The sequence below is a fragment of the Scatophagus argus genome, chromosome 7 (assembly GCF_020382885.2).
Source record: "Scatophagus argus isolate fScaArg1 chromosome 7, fScaArg1.pri, whole genome shotgun sequence".
Classification (NCBI taxonomy): Eukaryota; Metazoa; Chordata; class Actinopteri; family Scatophagidae; genus Scatophagus; species Scatophagus argus.
Window position 1 is genome coordinate 15,720,405 of NC_058499.1, and position 18,409 is coordinate 15,738,813.

Below are 18,409 nucleotides of genomic sequence, written 5' to 3' on the forward strand. Positions count from 1 at the left end.
TGGAGAGAGAGGGGTGGTATCCCTACCACATGCAGCATTCCGGAAAATAATGAGCACAAAATAACATAACGCCCCAAACACCTTCTCTCAAAACACAGCCTGGAGGAGTTAACAAGAGGCTGCTTACTCTTACAATATACATCAAAGGCCTAAAACTGAGATGAAACTTCAATGTTCAAACCATGGAAGAACTTAAGACTTTAAAATCTAAACTACAAAGAAAAATCAAAATCAGTTGCATAATCTCTTTTGACATTAGTACCAAACTCCAGTAAGGAATGAAAGGGAGGGGGGGGGGGAATCTGTGGTATTTTAAAATAACATGACAGCTCTGACTTATTAATCCAGAACCTTTTGTTTTAAGTTACTGACAGATGTCCAAACAAGACTTGAGCTAATAATCTGGTGATCAGATAAACTACTGAGGGGATGATCGACAAATTCAACTAACTTACTGTCAGAATTAAGGTGTTACAAAAAAATGATCTCTAGAATCTGTGGCCTAGTGTGTGTTTAGACATACTTCTGACAGAAGACATGTCCACCCACTGAGCCCCATTTATCAGAAATTTTATGTCCTTATCATTTCTCCATGGATCTGACAACCCATAAGACTTCTCCCCAGAACTTTGCTCTGTGCTCCATGAGAGCAGTTAATGTTATGGATATGATTTAGATTTGATTTGTGATATTAAAGATAATAATGTTCATCAAAACACCATATTGTGATATTGTTGCACCACGCACAGACTTTTAAAAAAAATGTTTAAATAAAGAAGACACTGGTATAAAATTTTGATAGATTTTTTTTATGTTAACATGTTTTAAATTAAATGCTCACACCATCTTATAAATTATTATTAAAAAAATTTTTAGCTGATTTGTTCGCACAAAGCATAAAGGTTTGATTATTTCAAAGCTTCTTTAGACGCCAAGCCATGCTCGAGATGATTATTCAGAATCTGCCATGTCCTTCACACCTTCTACACAGCCCAAACAATATGAAAATAGAAACAATCGACCAACCCTAGTCTAAACGTGGTTCAGTATCTCATGTTGATGAGATGAAATAGCATGACATTTTGATCAAAGATTCTTGTTCAAAAACTGCTTTCTCTCTTACCGAACAACACAGCAGTGACAGCAGCACCAACAACAGTGTCTATCAAAATACTTTGCTTAGATGTCATATGTCGAAAAATTGTAATGAGCAATACTTTCCTCTGTGTCTGCAACAACAGCTGAAGTACCCTTGAGGAGTGTACTTCACCCCAGCAGCTCCAGTGGAGCTGCTCCATGGCCAGCACAACAAGACTATGCTGTGCAAACTAACCACAGAGTGCTTCCTATCCTGTTTCGCCCCCTCAATATCCAACTCATCTGAAAAGGGGGGTGGGGGTGGATCAGCAATGCGTCAACACTTTGCATTTATTATTGTCTTGGTATTTCCATTTAGCCCCTGGGAGACATCTTTTACACTGCTGGATATTCTACAGACCTGCAGCTTTGAGGAACGCATCTATTATGAGGCAGACCATTGTAAACTGATTAGCAAGATCTGGGGGGAATTTTGATATACAATAATTTGAATATGGTGATTTTAATACTGTATCAATACGTATTACAAGCTGCAGCTACAGCCTGACAGACATATCAGCAGGAGGTGTACTATGATCCAATGCTGGCTTAACACCAATATATTTTTGGCAGATGAACAAAGGTAAACTGCAGTAAACGTACTGCAAGTAAAACTGATCAATATTTGATCTTTTCATTATAATTTAATTGCATTTATCAATTAGAATAATAATTTGTGTTCTGCCACCATAGATAATGAAAGAATACCTGTAAAATATCTGGTCTCAGTAAACATTCATGTAACAACTCTTTCAAAACCAAAGTTTAGGGAAACCCGTCAAAGAATTTTCATAAAAAAATTAAGCTCATTAGCTCTTTTAATGCTCTCAATCATCCTGTATTTGTATCTGTATTGGCCTCAGAAATCCAGAATTACAGTTGCAGTTGAGGTGATTAATGAATGACTATGTCTGTTTGGCCATCTTTTCCACTGCTGATTAAAATGCCAACAGTTAACACTGATAATCTCAACACATTATCAATAACACGGCAATGAGCTAAACGATTTCCCTGTGAAGTACTAACAGTAATGTAAGTAAAGTAGATGGAAATAAGAGAGCTGGAATTAAAAAGGGAAATTTCACTGGAAAATGTGTACCAGAGAAACTGCTTAGTGAACAGCACTAGACGCCTACAGTTGTGAACATGATCACGTCAAACAGGGCAAATGGGTCGTATCTGTAAAACAGGACATGCACTCATTTAACGTTCTATACATTAGTATCACTACGAAATAATGCAGCAAACATATTGTGACAGAATAACAAATCTACTCTTGATGAGAATAAGCATTGCGAATGACAAGCTGTGACAGATCATATGCAGCACTCCAGGCTCTTTTTCAGGCTGCCCACCAGCCACATCAACGCCCACCATGTGCTCTGGGCTGCCCTCTCACAGAAATCCAAAGCACAGGAGAGAACCACAGCATTTGTGAAGTACCACTGACAGCCAAGCATCCTCTCCCGAGAGTGAAATTTGCTCCGTGTTAGAGTGCGACTGAAAAACCAGAGGCAATGCACAGGCATGTTGTGCTCTCTAAATACAGCAGTATACAGCTGGAAGTGAACTGTGTGGCGATCATCTGAGGCCCACTGCAAAGTGAGTGAGAACGCCATGACTAAGGACCACTAAAGCTTGATCCATCTATGCTCCCACGCTCTACAAGCTACGGAGATGGGAAAGCCTGATAAAATGTTGTCCAGGGCAGCATCAATGTGTTCAGGAGAAAGAATCAATTTTGTAAGTAATGTCCTATAGAGAGATCCAAGCCATTTTTTTTTTACAGCCATCTGAATCTTGGCATTGTTCCCCGTGTCAATCCTCTCACCCACAAAATTCTTCGCTCTAGTTTATGGATGAGTTATACTGTTGACAAGTTTGTCTTCCTAATTTTCTTTACCCCATTACACTCCTGCTTTATGGTTCTTATAAAATGTGTGAACTGTCAACTTAAGTATTAGTATTGTTAGACCCAGTACTGGTGACGACCCAAAAGAGCTGGAAAGGGTGATGCGGTATTGTGAACCACTCAGTTCGACTTCCTCTGGAGACATAAACATAAAGTAGGACCAACCCTTTTAATAGCTTTGATCTCTTAACCGGCCTGGATGAGATTTAGGTCTCACAAAGGCAGACACAAAAGATTAGCTTTATAGGGTAGTCTTTGATGTAGTGAGGTAGCGCAATCCGATTGAGGAGAAGCTTGAAGCCGCGCTGTTTGCCTCAGCAGCTGGTGACCTTGACTTCCTCCCTAGTTGAGATCCCAGTGGGAGTTGCACTAGAGGTATAATATAACAACAATAACCAGAGGATAAGACAGGATGAGTTAGATCACTTTAAGTTCAGTTTTTAAGCTTGTTGGTTCAAATGAATCACACTTTGCTTCTCCTAAAACAGGCACACATACCTGAAGACCTGGAGAGAAATACTGCATAGCTTGGTCTTAAGAAATACTGTATAGCCCGAGGAGCAAAATTAACCGAAATGTATTACAGCAATTCCTAACCTTACACTGATAAGAGTGCTTGATGAGAGGTTTAGCCTATTAAGGCTTCAAGGTGACCAAGTAAGAGAAAGAAAATGTAAGAGTGTGCGAGCTGGAGGGAGGAGAGCAGAACACGAATCTGAATTAACAGAGTCAAATGAGACATGCTGCAGAAAACAACAATGTAAACACAACAGCAAACACGATATCTTACCAACAAACTTCACAGAGGAAGCGCGGCGGACAAAAGCTGGTGAGTGTCAGACTAAGTCATGTCTCCTTCAACGAAAAAGGTCCACGTATATAGGATGAAGACAGTCTGTTGTCCAGAACGGGTAGGAATTTACCTGACTGGGAAGACCGGTGCGAGCTCTCGGCAGCGCTGGAGGAGACTTTATGCTGAAATAGCCGTCATGCTTTTCGCAAATACTCCCATTGTTCCCACCCACTCTGCCACGGCTCCCCTCCCTTCTTTTGAACACATCTAACTCGTGGCTTTCACACAAACAAGATGCCAACAAGAAACGAGACGTCATGCCTTCTCATCTTCTTCTTCCTCCGGACCAAGACTCCCCTTTCTTCTGCGTCCTGACTTTCAACTTTACATCTAACCTGACGCTGTACGTCTTACACTTGCTCCAGGAGATGAATGATAATGCTATCCGCACACGCCCATTCTCCTCCAGAAGCGCTGAATTCAACTATCCCGTCTTGGTTGGCATCCGCCTACAACTTGCCACCGCCACCATGGTTGGGATTTGCCAGTCAACTTTAACCGTCGCACCCAGATTATTTCTTTAACGGTTTCCTCGAACGGTTTCAGTTATTCCACATGACTCGTTTGCTGGCTTGAGTAACGCAATGCTAACATTACTTAACATTCGCAAAGTAAATGCACGTATAGACAAAGAGACAATACAATATAACGGTTCACTTCTTGATGGAGATGACAACAAACTGCCACAAACCCTTTTCTCCAGGAAATACGTCACGTACAGAGCCGATTGGACTGTCACGTATGCTTGATTCTTTGCACTGTTGTCGTTGAAAGGGGCGGGTCACCGTTTTTATGTAGCCCGAAGTAAGAGTTTATGGAAGGTCACATTTATCCATTAGTTATTCGACGTTAACAGTTTGCCTTTCTTAGCACGTGAAATAAACTAATTCGTGGCATCGTATAAATGTATACAGTCATGATGTGTGATATTAAAAAGTATTTATTTATGCAACATATAATTGTTTTAAATTTAATGACAAACCTCGATGAATGCATTTCTTATAGTAAGACAATACGTTTTTGTGAGAATTACGATTGTTTGCGCTGTTTTCGATCGCTCTCAAGGTTATTTTATCGTTACACAAGAAATTCCGGGGTAAGCCGTTGCAGAAAACACGCATCCTGTTTTCCGGATAGCTGATTTGTATCTCGAGTTAAATCGCTGTGTGTGACCGCCATCTTCCGGATATCTGTTAAACTTACACTCAAGGATAAACAGCACACCGTACGGTAGGGGGGGCCATAACACAAAGTCCGACTCTGACTCGCATGGTTGTGTCTACCCCGTTACAGCCTGGTATGAGTGAAAACCAGCCCGCTTCCAGCAGCCCCCCCTTTAACACGGACCAAAGTTATCCCGGAATAAGGACAGCACGCATGTGCCGTCAACCCGGATGTAGATATATTTGTACGCGTCTGTTCACCATCTCGCCAAGTTATGTCAAAATTGCTGTTTGGCATGATTTGTATATTCTAGCTCCGGCTGGACAAAGCTTTACCATTCCAAACCGGTCCAAACCGGGTTAGCCAGCCGTGACATGTGTCGAACTGCGTGGATGTCACGTCAGGGTGACAGCTCCACATCAGTCTGTTTCTGAAGAGCTGCACCTTTGATTTACGGTGAGAGAGCACAAGTGGCGAAAACTGCACTCACGTATCGTCTGTTTACATTAAATATGAGTAATAACGGTGCGTGCGAGCACTTAAAGACCCGTCATTTGTGATTTCTAAAGTTAGGACGACAGAGGTGAGTCGCTAATGTTTCTTTGCATTTCCCCCCGGATCCTGTGTTGCAGAATACGTCCTGTAACTTGAAGGATGGACTTTAGGGGCAGGAGGCATGAGAGAGGCAGCAACTGGACTGACCCGGAGATAGTTGAGCTGCTTCAGCTGTGGTCCGATGAGTCCGTCCAGATTGAATTGGAGAGCTCACTGCGCAACCAGCGTGTATTTGACCGCATAGCCCACATTTTGCGCGAAAGGGGCATCTACCGCACCGGTGACCAATGCAGGGAGAAGATCAAAAAGATGAAGCTGGAGTACCGCCGCATTAAGGACAATCACAAAATGAGGTCTTGGAAGTTTTATGACGTGATGGACAGGGTGCTGGCGAACCGACCGGCTATCACCTACTCCTCCCTGGGCGGAGCTGTCATAGCTCAACAGGTGTTTCAGAGCCCGAGCGGGCCTGACCCATATGTGCAGGGAGTTCCAGCAGGCTCATTTGGTCCTGTTTCATCAGGTGGGTTTCTGTTTGGTCAGCCTCCAAAAAGTGGAGATCCACTGGATATTAAATGTGAAGATGCTGGTGAGAGCATGCTGAATTCAGCTGTTGCACCCCCTGAGATGTACTATGGATCTGGGGATGACCAGGAAACTGATGGGCAGTCTGTGTTGGGACCAGAGGAGACCCTGGGTCGAGGAGAGAGCTCAACAAATGCAAGAATCTCACCTTCAGGTTGTCAATGTAAAATACTGTCACCAGTGTTTTTACCAGTATTGTCATTTATATAAGGCTGGAGAGTAATATCTTTGTTTCTCTTTTTCATTTCTTCAGAATTTAGTGACCTGAACATTATTGGCTCTGCTACAGCTGCCACCCAAGATGTTGGTGGTCCTGTACCTGAGCAACCCAGGAAGGAGGGTTCTCGTCCTGTAACCTCCATGAGACAGAGAAAGCGTCATAGGGGTGGCAAAACATCATGGGACCACGGGGATGCTAGATGTGGCAGTCATGCACGCCTGGATAAAGCCCTTGCTACTTTCCTGACCTGGCAGCAGTCTGCAGAGGAGCGCCTGCTCTCACTGGAAGAGACACGACTAGAGAGAGAGCTGCAGGCCGAGGAGCGCAGGGAACAACGGGAGGAGAGGAGGGCTGAACAGGAGCGCCAGCATGAGCTCCGCTTATTCAGCATGTTTACAGGGGCCCTGGTTGCTGTCAGACAGGGTGCTCCGACCGCTGTGACAACACCGACTGACCCCTCCTTCTCACCCCTAGCTCATCTGTCAGCTTCACTGATGACTACAGCCGCCCCCTCCGTCTCGTCATCTTTATCTCAGCCACCCTCAGGCGCTCCCACAGCACAGGGCGTTTTCTCTCAGGAAACAATAAAGTCAACACTGCCCACATCTGTCAAGGCCTGCCAAATGTCTCAGAATATTTCAGCAACGCTGAGAGTTACAGAAACTCCTGGCCCCAGCATATACCTGTCCAACCGTGGTAACAGCATCCGACAGCAGCAAGGCATTCTCCAGGAGGGCTTTGCCCAATATGCAATGGACAAACACCACGATACAGATAACCCTGATGTGAGTCTGTGTGATGGAGTGAATATCCAGCTGTCAGACACCATACTGATTATTTACAAAGACCTTCTCTTTCTCACTCCTAGGGTATAATCAACATGGGTACCAGTGAGAACAAGCTGTGCTATGATCTTCTTCATAAACGGGTAAGGTTAATGCAGTCACAATGACATAATGCTGTAATGTACTTTAATATGTTTTTGCCGCATAACATTAGTCTAAATTATTCTGCATTCACAAATGAATTTCATTTTATTTCCTGCTACAGCTGACCAAGCCTGACATGCTACATATCGACCCATCTTTGCTGCAGTACTCAGACTGGAGGGGACACTTGTTGTAAGAGATTAAAATGTATTTCCTTTTCAAACGACAAGCACATTTGTCTAGTGGCTCACAGTAAAGTTACGAGATGTTTCAAAGTAAACATTAACCCTCAAACAACCTTTTCGCCTTGCTCTCTTCCAGCCTGAGAGAGGAGGTTGCAAAGTTCCTGACTCACTATTGCTGTTCTCCAAACCCACTGAAAGCTGACAATGTGAGTGAAGATTTGAACTTTTATTGTGTAAGCTAACTAAAGTTGTTTAAATATACTATATAATCTAATGGTACAGATGATTGCACAGGATGACAATATTTCTGCTTTCTAATAGGTTAAGGAGGTTTTGTAAAGCATGTAAATAGAAGTGGAAAATGTTAAAAGACACAATTATTCATACACAGCAGACACAAAGACACACACACACACACACACACACACACACACCTTTTTCACACACAATATGCTATAAAAAAATGTACATTTAGTCTTCATGAATTCAAACTATTACTAACATAATCTTACCAATATACCATTTCATTAATCGTTTTAAGTTCTGAAAGGAACCATTCTTCAGTAAATTGCAGTAAATTGCTCATATTACCGATAATATAAAATAAGATAATACTACTAATATTTTCTGCTTTTACACAAGTCAAAGTCACGAAGTGACATTTTGAGCTTGATAATTGTTTAAGGAAACAAATAAAATAAAATTTTCACCACAGTACATACGTTTTCTTTGGATATCTGTTGTCTGTATAAAGATCTCGTCCCCATGACTGAAATAGATGTGTTGCAAATTATGTAATTACTATCCTTTTTTAAAAACTGCCAAAGACAAAATGATTGGCTATAATCAGTTAGTTTATTTGATTAATCTAGTAATGATTACAAAGATTTCCAATTGCTGAAGTGAACTTTTTTTAGGGTATGCAACTTAATTTGCAGATTTAATGAATGGCTGTTGTAGTAAGTGGAATGAATTTGTAGCATATTTATCAGGCCTCCTTCAGTGCCCTAATTAGGGTCTTTCATATCCCAATTGATGTGTGTGTTTGTACAGGTTGTGGTGATGAATGGCTGCGGTTCCCTCTTTTCATGTATTGCTGCAAGCATTTGTGACCCCAAAGGTAGGTCCAGAATGCACTGATAATGTACACTGTATGGATACAAATAGCAACAGGAAATCTGGCCCGGTTTCTTTTTTTTGCCATTTTTGTATTAAAATGATCACTGTAGGAAGTCTAACACAGAATGGGGAAGCTGGAGCATAATCATTCACTTTAATTCAGGCTGCCACATAAATTGCTTATTCTTTAGTGCCGATGCAAGCAAATCTTCTTTTGAGCAGTGTAGGGAATCTGTTTCGCTAACTCTTTTTAAAAGCAGCCCTCGTTCACTTATTTACTACCAACATGCTGTGCACATACGCCTGGCAAATGAAATGATCAAGCTTTACTTACTGAAAATGACTACTAATAAGCTAAATCATAGCATATGTGGATTTTCAATGATATGTCATAGGTTTGTATCCGTTTGTGCGCAGGAGCACAGGGAGGAAAGTATTTGTGAGGAAATAATGCATGTGCTCGTATTTAGATGTTAGGAAGTCATTGTGCTTTTCATGTTGTAGATGCCATTCTCATCCCTACTCCCTTCTACGGTGTTATCACTGAGGATCTGCATTTGTATAGTGACGTCAAACTCTTTCATGTTCCTCTTGACTGTGAGGTAGGAGAACAGATCCTCATTCACTCGCAGTCTTTATCATGCACTTATGTTTAAAGTGTTTGTTCAGTGTTTACATATTGTACTTTACTGATTGCGTACATTCAATATAAGTCGTGTTTTTCTGGCCTTCACCTTTTAAGCACATCATGTGATTTCGCGCAGAGCTGTGGATGTCGATGTATTTTGTATGTGTTTTTGTTATTCTTTATAGGCCGATGACAAAGACAGTCGACCCTTCCGCCTCACTGTAGAGAAGCTGGAAGAAGGTCTGAAAAAGGCGAAGCAAGAGGTAATTCACGAATGAATTTTTTTCTGAAACTCTTGCCCTTGTTGAATATTTAAAGAAAGACCAAGCTGCTCTAACAATGCTCTTTTAGGGGGTGACCATCCGAGCTGTTATACTGATGAACCCACACAACCCTCTGGCCGAGATTTACACCCCGAAGGAGATGTTTGCCTTCTTGGAGTTTGCCAGAAGGTATGTTTGCCTCACTATTATCTTGTGCTGTGCTCTAACACTGTAATCCTCCCTGCCTGCAGTCCTGTGGCTTCTTTAAACACATTGTCAAGGCACTGCATACACTTCCTAGTGTAAACTCTTTTATTTTCACTACAGAGAGCTCTGTCCCGTGTGTGGAATATCAAGTGCTCTTGATGTACTTTTATCACCTCTCTTAACCATCAGCATATTGTCAACTGCAGCCATGTGCCAAGGAGTCTCCTGCAGAAACTACTGCTTTCTATAGGGTCTTTCCAGAGTAATTTGCTCCACAGTCCTTTGCAGGCTCTGAGCTGTTGTAACCATAAACCACTGTGTTTTTTACATTGACATAGGCTGTGGAAGGAACCATTTTACATTTATGTTGTTCTCGATCTGTCATTAAAATCATTAGCAGTACAAAACCAAGGATATTAATGAGATACAGTGTATTATATTTATATTTATATATCTATATTTATTATATTACATTTCTCTTTCTTTGTTTGCTGCTTTAGAAATGAGCTCCATGCCATCGTAGATGAAGTGTACATGCTGACAGTCTTTGATGAATCATTCACCTTTCACAGTGTCCTCAGTCTAGACAGGTACTGCATGAACCTAACCTCTGCATGGTTATTCTATTAGACCCTCAATCATAGCAGTTGTGGCTGAAGACAGCCTCTTAACTGCTAATGATGTGCTCTTCTTTCAGTTTGCCCGACCCACAGAGGACACATGTAATGTGGGGAATGAGCAAGGTGCGTACTGTTCTGAGCTCCATGTGAGTGTGAGACTGTGAGACTTTTTATAACCCCCACTGACAGTATAAGGAAATGTCATTTTTTTTCAGTAGGTGTTTGTTTTCACGGTTCTTTTCTATCCACTTCATCTTGTCACTTCTAGGACTTTGCGATGGCAGGAATCAGAATAGGTACCCTGTATACTGAGAACAGGGACCTTGTTGAGGCTTTGGCTCAGCTGGGCTCGTTCCACGGCATCTCTGGAACCACCCAGCACCAGGTAGCACAACTGCTTCTGGACAGAGGTATGTAATCAAGCATCACATGTATTTTTCCAAACGCTGTGTCTTGGGAAAATAATTCTCACATCAAACTTTACCTTTTTGATAAAGCCAGTCAAAATGCACACTAATACAATCATTTGTCCCTGTGCAAAGCAAAGCAAGCAGTTCAAATTCAATAAAAAGATAAAAATAATTTATTGAAAATGGATATTGCTTTGAGAGTGACCCTTTTAATGATGCAAACACCAAAAATGTCTCTTTCTCTGATTTGATGGGAGCATGGAATGGAGTTCTGCTGCACATCATGTTGACTTGTATCATTTATTTGTCACATCCTTGTTGTCACTTCACTCTGTCATGTTCTAGACTGGATCAACAAGGATTTTCTGCCTGAGAACAGATGCAGACTGAAAGCTGCTCACAGTTACCTGACAGGAGAGCTGCAGAGTATGGGCATACCCTACCTGGACAGGCCTGCTGCACTGTATGTCTGGGCTGACCTCAGAAAGGTACAAAGGTCAAAGTCGAGCTAAGATGTTGGGACTGATATTTCAGCTCTTGTGCGTAGCTAATTCAAATGCAAAGAACTTCTCGAAAATATTGTGCGTGCATTCCTGTAGGCTTGATGTGTCACTTCTGCCTCTCCATTGTGGTAGTACCTCAGGGAGTCGTCTTTTGAGGAGGAGTTGTGTCTTTGGAGGTGTTTCCTGAGACACAAGGTGGTTTTGAGCTGTGGTCAGGCCTTCTCCTGCTCCACCCCCGGCTGGTTCCGTATTGTGTTTGCAGACCAGCAGCACCACCTTCAGCTTGGTCAGTCTGTTGTGTAACAATTGCACCGTACACAATGTCAATGTTTTATGTAGTTACTGACTTGTTTTGTTGATGTTTTGTGTTATTTCAGGCCTTAAGCGAATTAGGGAGGCTTTGAAAGAAACTGAAGAAAAAAGCATCAGTCCTGATTCTCACTCCATCAAAGGCAGCAGTAAGGACAGCAAAAAACCAGTGAAAGAGGACAGTGCAGATTCAGACAATGTTGCGATTGTTAATTCAACATCATCACCCCAGAGCAAGTCATCTGACCAGCTGAAGGAGAAGGATAGCCCTGTTCCCGACACAGGCTCGCTGGCCCCTGAGGAGTTTGTGTTGCTGGACTGCCAAGCATCGAAGTCTGCAGAGAGTCTGGATTCTCTGATTGGCACTCTCAGGCACCAGATCCGCTCCTCTGATTGGCTGGAGAAGAACACTCCGGAGCTGTCTGCTGGGGAGGACCCAGAGATTCTTGATGTATTCAAGGCCCTGCTGCAGAGAGCCAGAAAGTAAGCTTAGGATAAACAGACATGAATGTATCTGCCAAATTTCAAGAGGCAGCACTGCAAGTGTCCCTCTCACCGCCTGCATTTATGGTGAAAACCTTGACACACAAACACCTGACATATGGTCAGATGTGATGCCTATTTTCTGAGTGATGAGGAAACACAAGCTGAGAACAGGCTCAAGAGGAGAGAGGAAGAAGGCTAAAGCAGGCAAGGCCGGGATGGAAGAAGAGTACTTTTCTATCTGATCTGCATCTTGAAGCCTTATTGTTGAGCTGCTAAAGGGGACTGCCTTGATTGTTTTGTAATCCCAATTTAAAAGATTTACGTTTATTTACTCAAATGCCAAATGTAAATCATATTACCTGCATTCTATTCAAAAACATTTTAAGTCTCTTAATCTGAATTGAATCTTTATCACTTGGTCATATGCACTTTATTTTATCAAAATGTATTTTACTTTGTGTAAAGTAAATGATCTGTGAATAAAGGAATGAATTCTCATGGTTGTATTTGACTATATTCTTTCATTTAGGGTAAATATAAGTTGTCCAACGATAAATATCTAAACTGTTCTATTTACATGCAGCCATTCATCTTTTGCGCTTAAATACCTTTATCTATTTCTTTTTTTTAAACTTGTTTTTAGATGGGCTGTGGGTACCCTTGCACTGCCGCAAAGGAAAGTGAAGTGGGAGGCAGTAAAGTGACGAACGGAAACGACATCTGAGGTTTAAATCGCGATCAAACACGTCATATTGTGCCCCACTGTGATAAACGGAGAGTGGGATTTCCTTAAATGTTTTCTATGAGTAATGACCTGCTTACAACCCCCTACTCACCACCACCGCACACACACACACACACACACACACAGTTTCTGCATTTGACATCAACAAATGTCAGAGTGGTATATTGCTTTTTTAGAATATCTCTACAGTATAAATGGATTTTTTAAAATTTTTTAACTTCCCTTCCTTGTTGCTTACAGTTAGACACAGAAACTTCTGTTTCCTTAAATACTGAATGGCCGTTGTTGATGTTTTCACTTTCACTACAGTGTGAGTTAGGGGGGAACCGAAGTGTAGAATTCACGGGGAAAATTTTGCAGCTAGCAGGGGGAGTTTCCATTGCAGCAGAGGTGGAGCAACACAGAGGGTGTTGTACTGCTAGTGAGGGCTTGTGGTCTCGGGCAGTACAAGTAGTAATGTGTGACTGTATTAGTACAGTTGGAGCAGTGCAGCGACAAACATAAGTTGGTACTGTGGTCTAAACTTTGTTCTGTCCCGTAACACAGACTGACTTCACAGCTTTGTTTCTGATACCTCTCTGTTCTCCACAACAACAAAGGTAAGACAGCTCTTAAATTACAAATCTACATTCTTGATTTATATAAATAACAAGGTACATTTCCCTCTGTTACTCTTACTAAAATCACTTAAATCACACATTTATTTCCTCCCTCTCTCTCTCTCTATCTCAGTCGTGTATAAGTATGAAGTTTCTGGAGCTGGGGGACTCCATCAGTCGCTTCAGGTTCGCTCAGTGCTGTGTGGGGTTGGCAGGATGCCTGTGTGTGCTGTATGCAGTCTTAACACCATTCTGGCTGAATGAGAAAGGACTCTGGACGAAGGAGAACAACACTGAAAGTGATCAGACGAATAGCAAAGGTGTCTTCAATGGTGAGTAACAAGCAGCATTCACCTCTTTGACATTTCTTTGACCCCTTTTTAAAGCTGTCACTCAGGGTTGGGTGGAAGGTTCGGCTGACATACAGTATGCAGTACAGGAACACATGGAGTAAAATGTATGAGGCAGCACAGCGTATTTAATGTGTTTGTTGTGCTGTGTTGATAAGGCATTTGGTCTGCTAGAGATAAGCCTTAGAAGAGACTTTTTTTAACATGTTAGAATCTGTAAAAGAAACCAACATCAGGAGGAAGAACATCTGAAAATACTTCTGGTTGTAAATGAGCTTCTCAGCAGCTGTGAACAGGTTTGAGCTTGCTCCTGAGCTCGGGAAGTGCATTCTTTGTATCTGCTGAAGATCCCAAGCTCCATTGGGCGGAAGGCAAATAAGATAAGATAAGATAAGATGAACTTTATTGATCCCGCAGTGGGGATATTCACTTGTTGTGGCAGCTCACAAGGACAGAAGAGGAGTGCAAAAAGCAAAGAGTGTGCAAAAACAGTTACAAAAGAATGTAGAGGTAAAATAATGTGCTGAAATCTTGATATTTCATGCCTTGTCATTGTTAATTGAAAGAATTTATGTTCCCTGTCCGTTTGTTGTTTTTTTACTTACTTACTTTTTACATGGAAGCACACTTTCAGAATTAATTTAAGGTAAAATCTTCTGCTTCACCATGTGTGGAAGTGAGAAAAACTGTTTAGCTTTTCTATTGGAAGCTATTGTCTATGAAAACATTATTTGACAGCTAATACACTACTTCTAATTCGGTGGTTATAAATTAAAAACAATACCGGAAATAAGTTACACCCAATGTATTAGACAATTCATTAATTATGTAACAAACTAAACCAGAACAGACCATACTAGCTAGCCGTGAGATTAGTTAAAGTAATTCCTCAAGACGGGAAGAAACAGAATATTACCAATAACATCCACTGACACGAGTTGTGTCAATGGATGCCATGCACCTTCAAAACTACCAAACAAATCTACCTTTGGGTACAAATGAAGTAACCTGAACCTGAACCTGAAATTAACATTAAGACCCCATAATAAGTACAAGATTGTGTTTAATCTAATGAACAAACACACAGAGTCCTAAAAAGTAAAATGAGTAAGACGTTAGCCTTGCATTAATTAATTCAAACGTTAGCAAGTTCTGTGTTCTTTAAGGAATACATTCACCTCAGACAGCCAGCATGAACACAGAAAAGCTGTAATTAACAAGGACAGTTAAACGGTTGTGTATCTGTGCCAACAGGGGTTGCTTCTGAAATCAACTTTTTTTGAAAAACAATTGTTCACAAAAATAACTTGTTCCCCATCATTGTTTGTTGTGTGTCATGTGTCTGTCAGTGGATTCAGTATGAATCCAGTGTGAAATGAGTTAATTTATGCTTGAAAAAATACCCAAAAAAGTACATGAACTCTTGGTTTTAGTCTTGTGGTTTCAGGTGTAGGCAGGGAGAGCATGTGTAATGTGGTCACCTAAACATGTTTCACTTCGCCGTTCTGATTACTTACAGTGGAAGTGTGATGTAATCACACTTCCACTGTAACTGTGGCCATTCCAGTTTACCTTTCTCATTATGGACTGTGCATATGTGTGTCTTGTTTTGTGACTTCCAGCTGTGGAAGCAGAGAGCGTATTTGCAGTTGTTGCCTGCCTGATGGCTGTGAGTACTGGTGCTCTGTGTCTGGTGTTTGCCCTCTGCTGGACATCTAAGACGGTGCACTCCTACTCCAACACGCGCGCTCTCCTCATGGCAGGACAGGCACTCTACCCCACCACACTGCTGCTGCTCACCATGGCCGCTACAGGTGACACGATGACACTTATTTTCCTGAGCCACACACTATGTTTTTGTGTGTGTGTCTTTATTAATTATTAGACTGTTATTGTTTTGGCTTTTTTAAAAATAAAATTTTATTTCCATGTAAAGCAGTGGCAAAATAGCCCCGCTTCCAATTAACCTCCAAGTAGCCTTTTGATTTGTGTAGTTCATGCCCACACCTCCAGAAATTCTTTTATGTACTACTCATTTACATACCCTGCAGGGCAGCAGTTTAAAAGAGACGTTTTACTTTACTTGGAATTGCAGTTCATTATCACACAAACTCTTCTAAAGCTCCAGGCACGAAATAATTGATCTTAATGACTTTTTTTATTTTCTTGCAATGATACTTGATTTGACCTGTTTTTTTTCTCTGCTATCTACAGGTTTCTTCTTCCTGCTCAGCTGGTCTCTTTTCACTTATCAGCACCGAGAAGAAATCAGTCAAGACTTCTCCAGCCTCGGCTCTTCTTATTGGCTAGGAGCTTTGGGATGGGTCCTGCTGTTGGTGGTGGAGATGATAGTTTTTATAGCTGAACAAGCTGTTGTGCCAGACAGCCTGCCAGATTTAGAGAAGGCTGTGGAGTCGTGGCGGATTTCCTCTCAACTTAAGGCTGCTAAACGTTCTTTCAGTGATAGTTATCACCCTGGTTACAGCAAAAGTGGCATGGCTCCAAAGAGGTATATGCCAACACATTGAGAGTAGTGCAGAAACAAGGAGATGACAGACAAAATGAATGTGAATTTGTATGGTACACATGAATGCACAGATACTCAATGAGAAAGCAGCAATTCCTCACTGCTTTAGAGATCTATGCAACCCGACTGAATACTGATAAACTCTATTTGGAGTTAAGTATTGGCTGGAGGAATTAAGCTCCTGAATCGTGGAAGTCAATGGGACTGACGGCTTCAGCTTGCTGAAGAGCTGATTATGGTAGTCATTCTCCAGTGTGTTCTCTGTATCCACTGGCGTGAAATAAAAACACAATAGGGACCAAAAAGTACTGGCTGGGAAGCTGAGAACTGTTCTCTGACAGAGTGATGTGTGGAGCAGTGTTTGCAGCATTTTGGAGTTCAGTAAGTTTTGTCCATTTTGTTCTTTTTTACATAAATGCAACACTGTCGCAAAATGCTGAAGTAATACTTTAGCTGAAATGTTCATTAAGCGCTGCAATATAGTTGTTAAATGTTAAAATCGTGCCATCTTGTGATGACCCTGTGACACTTGAGACAGGTCTCAACAAAGTAAGTTATTTTAAAATGTTTTATTTTATTTGTTTCAAGATGAGCTACAGACTTTATAACGAAAAGGGTCTTCACGATTGTAGTTTTCTTATGGAAAAATATTTTTACTTTACTGATGAGTAACAAATATCACAAATGATCGTAACCTCTTTCAGTTATTCCCTTATGTTTTTACCACTTAGGATATGGATACCTAAATGTAATGCATGTACAGTGTGGTCATTTAAGCTAAGTTTGACTATGCTAATCATGTGCTTACAGAGCTGAATAAAAGTTTTATGATCCAAGATTCAAGAGTCTTTATTGTCATTATGCAAGCATAACGAAATTTTGTGCAGATTCTCGGCTTAAAAGCACACCTATAAATAGCAGAAGAAAGTTAAAATTGCACACGTAAGAGAAAAAAAAATATAAAGATATAAAATACAAAATGAGGTAGATATATACAAGATGAGGTAGATATACAAAATGAGGTAGATAAAAGTGCACTTTTAATTTTAAGCTTACATCCTTGCCCGTGTGTCTGTCATGAAGACAAAACAGTTTTATGTGAGAATGGGAGGAGGAACCAGAACTCACATTTTGCGGCTGAGCGTGATGGTTCACTGCTTGGCCGGTTGTCCTACGCCAGGAGATGCAAGTGTAGTGAAGCAGAGTTTTTGCCAGCCAGTCCTACATCTGTCTCCTTTTTGAAACTCTTACCCCATGCATTTCCAACGTTCTGTTTCCAGCTCCGCAGAGCATTTGGACCACCACACAACAGACTGCCTCCAAAGTCGTTATTTACTTTTCTCTCACACATTCCCTGGAGGAGAGGAAGCACTCTGATGCTGGACTGCTTATGTTTATGCTCTCAACCTGCCAAAGTGGGGGAGAATTAAGTGGCTCTGGCTCTGTTAATTGGGCGTTAATCAGGTGTTGCTCTAATTAAAAGGCAGTTCCGCCCTGTTGGGCCCTGGTAATGAGTTTGTTATTAAATCCACAGAGGATTTTTGTCTCTTTTTCAATTTACCAACAGGGTAGTGCTTAATTGCTGTATAAATGAGGGGAATGTCCTTGAAGGTCGTCTTGCATCAGCACGCGATCCATGAACAGAGTTGTTCTAAAGAGCTTCCCCATCCAAACGTCAAACCCATTCATTTCACCGTGAGTTGACCTCTTGTCTCCAGCTGTGCCTCGCAGCAATGACTTTTATTTGGGTTCTCTTCTTATTTTTAAAAACCTTATTTGTTAAATTGAGAGAATCCACTGTCTTCTGTAAATAAAAGTACATTTAAAATTGATTTGCTTTTCATCGTAAGTCTGTTTCCCCTGGTAGAAACTGTCTGAGCCATTGAAAGCATGCAGTCTTTTATGGTTGTCGGTGTCTCCACTTTTCACCTTCCAACACCACGGACACTGCCTTTTCCTTTTCGCCTTCCTGAGAGACACAGACCAAAGGTTGACAATGCCTTTAGAGAAAGAGAGGCCAAATCAGTGTGGAGAAGGAAAGAAAGAGATAGCGAGACGTTTAAGCACAAAGGAAGAAATGACAGATGAATGGTCGAAGATGTT

General features: G+C 41.4%; 3 protein-coding genes across 6 annotated transcripts in view; 2 read left to right on the forward strand and 1 right to left on the reverse strand.

The window, feature by feature from the left end:
* The window catches only part of furinb (furin (paired basic amino acid cleaving enzyme) b), a 73,050-nt gene extending 68,261 nt beyond the window's left edge, over positions 1–4,789 (reverse strand). Inside the window, exons 1-2 of one of the 4 annotated variants that reach the window (XM_046394726.1) lie at positions 3,840–4,789; positions 3,215–3,418 (exon numbers count right to left, since the gene is read on the reverse strand). The gene's annotated coding sequence lies outside the window, so the exon portion shown is untranslated. The remainder of the gene's footprint in view (positions 1–3,214; positions 3,419–3,839) is intronic. The other 3 variants (XM_046394729.1, XM_046394728.1, XM_046394725.1) reach the window with 3 other exon arrangements.
* Positions 4,790–5,110: 321 nt separating this feature from the next.
* accs (1-aminocyclopropane-1-carboxylate synthase homolog (Arabidopsis)(non-functional)) lies at positions 5,111–12,583 on the forward strand. Its single transcript, XM_046394724.1, has 16 exons — positions 5,111–5,522; positions 5,699–6,360; positions 6,460–7,211; positions 7,295–7,354; positions 7,477–7,547; positions 7,677–7,746; positions 8,594–8,660; positions 9,164–9,261; positions 9,473–9,550; positions 9,639–9,739; positions 10,258–10,347; positions 10,455–10,500; positions 10,646–10,787; positions 11,133–11,275; positions 11,423–11,576; positions 11,668–12,583. The coding sequence occupies exons 2-16, from the start codon at positions 5,721–5,723 to the stop codon at positions 12,084–12,086; spliced, it is 2,931 nt and encodes a 976-aa protein (XP_046250680.1). The 5' UTR covers positions 5,111–5,522; positions 5,699–5,720; the 3' UTR covers positions 12,087–12,583.
* Positions 12,584–13,194: 611 nt separating this feature from the next.
* si:ch211-256a21.4 lies at positions 13,195–17,142 on the forward strand. The gene is made up of 4 exons (XM_046395361.1): positions 13,195–13,429; positions 13,563–13,761; positions 15,402–15,593; positions 15,994–17,142. Exons 2-4 carry the CDS (start codon positions 13,575–13,577, stop codon positions 16,305–16,307), a joined length of 693 nt encoding a protein of 230 aa, XP_046251317.1. The 5' UTR covers positions 13,195–13,429; positions 13,563–13,574; the 3' UTR covers positions 16,308–17,142.
* Positions 17,143–18,409: the final 1,267 nt, after the last annotated feature.

Bases quoted from the DNA above. Each gene is read 5' to 3' on its own strand.
- si:ch211-256a21.4 (XM_046395361.1), top strand. From the start codon at position 13,575: ATGAAGTTTCTGGAGCTGGGGGACTCCATCAGTCGCTTCAGGTTCGCT. The intron at 13,762-15,401 runs GTGAGTAACAAG...TGTGACTTCCAG, and splicing joins TAGCAAAGGTGTCTTCAATG to CTGTGGAAGCAGAGAGCGTA. The intron at 15,594-15,993 runs GTGACACGATGA...TGCTATCTACAG, and splicing joins GCTCACCATGGCCGCTACAG to GTTTCTTCTTCCTGCTCAGC.
- accs (XM_046394724.1), top strand. From the start codon at position 5,721: ATGGACTTTAGGGGCAGGAGGCATGAGAGAGGCAGCAACTGGACTGAC. The intron at 7,747-8,593 runs GTGAGTGAAGAT...GTGTTTGTACAG, and splicing joins ACCCACTGAAAGCTGACAAT to GTTGTGGTGATGAATGGCTG. The intron at 9,262-9,472 runs GTAGGAGAACAG...TATTCTTTATAG, and splicing joins ATGTTCCTCTTGACTGTGAG to GCCGATGACAAAGACAGTCG.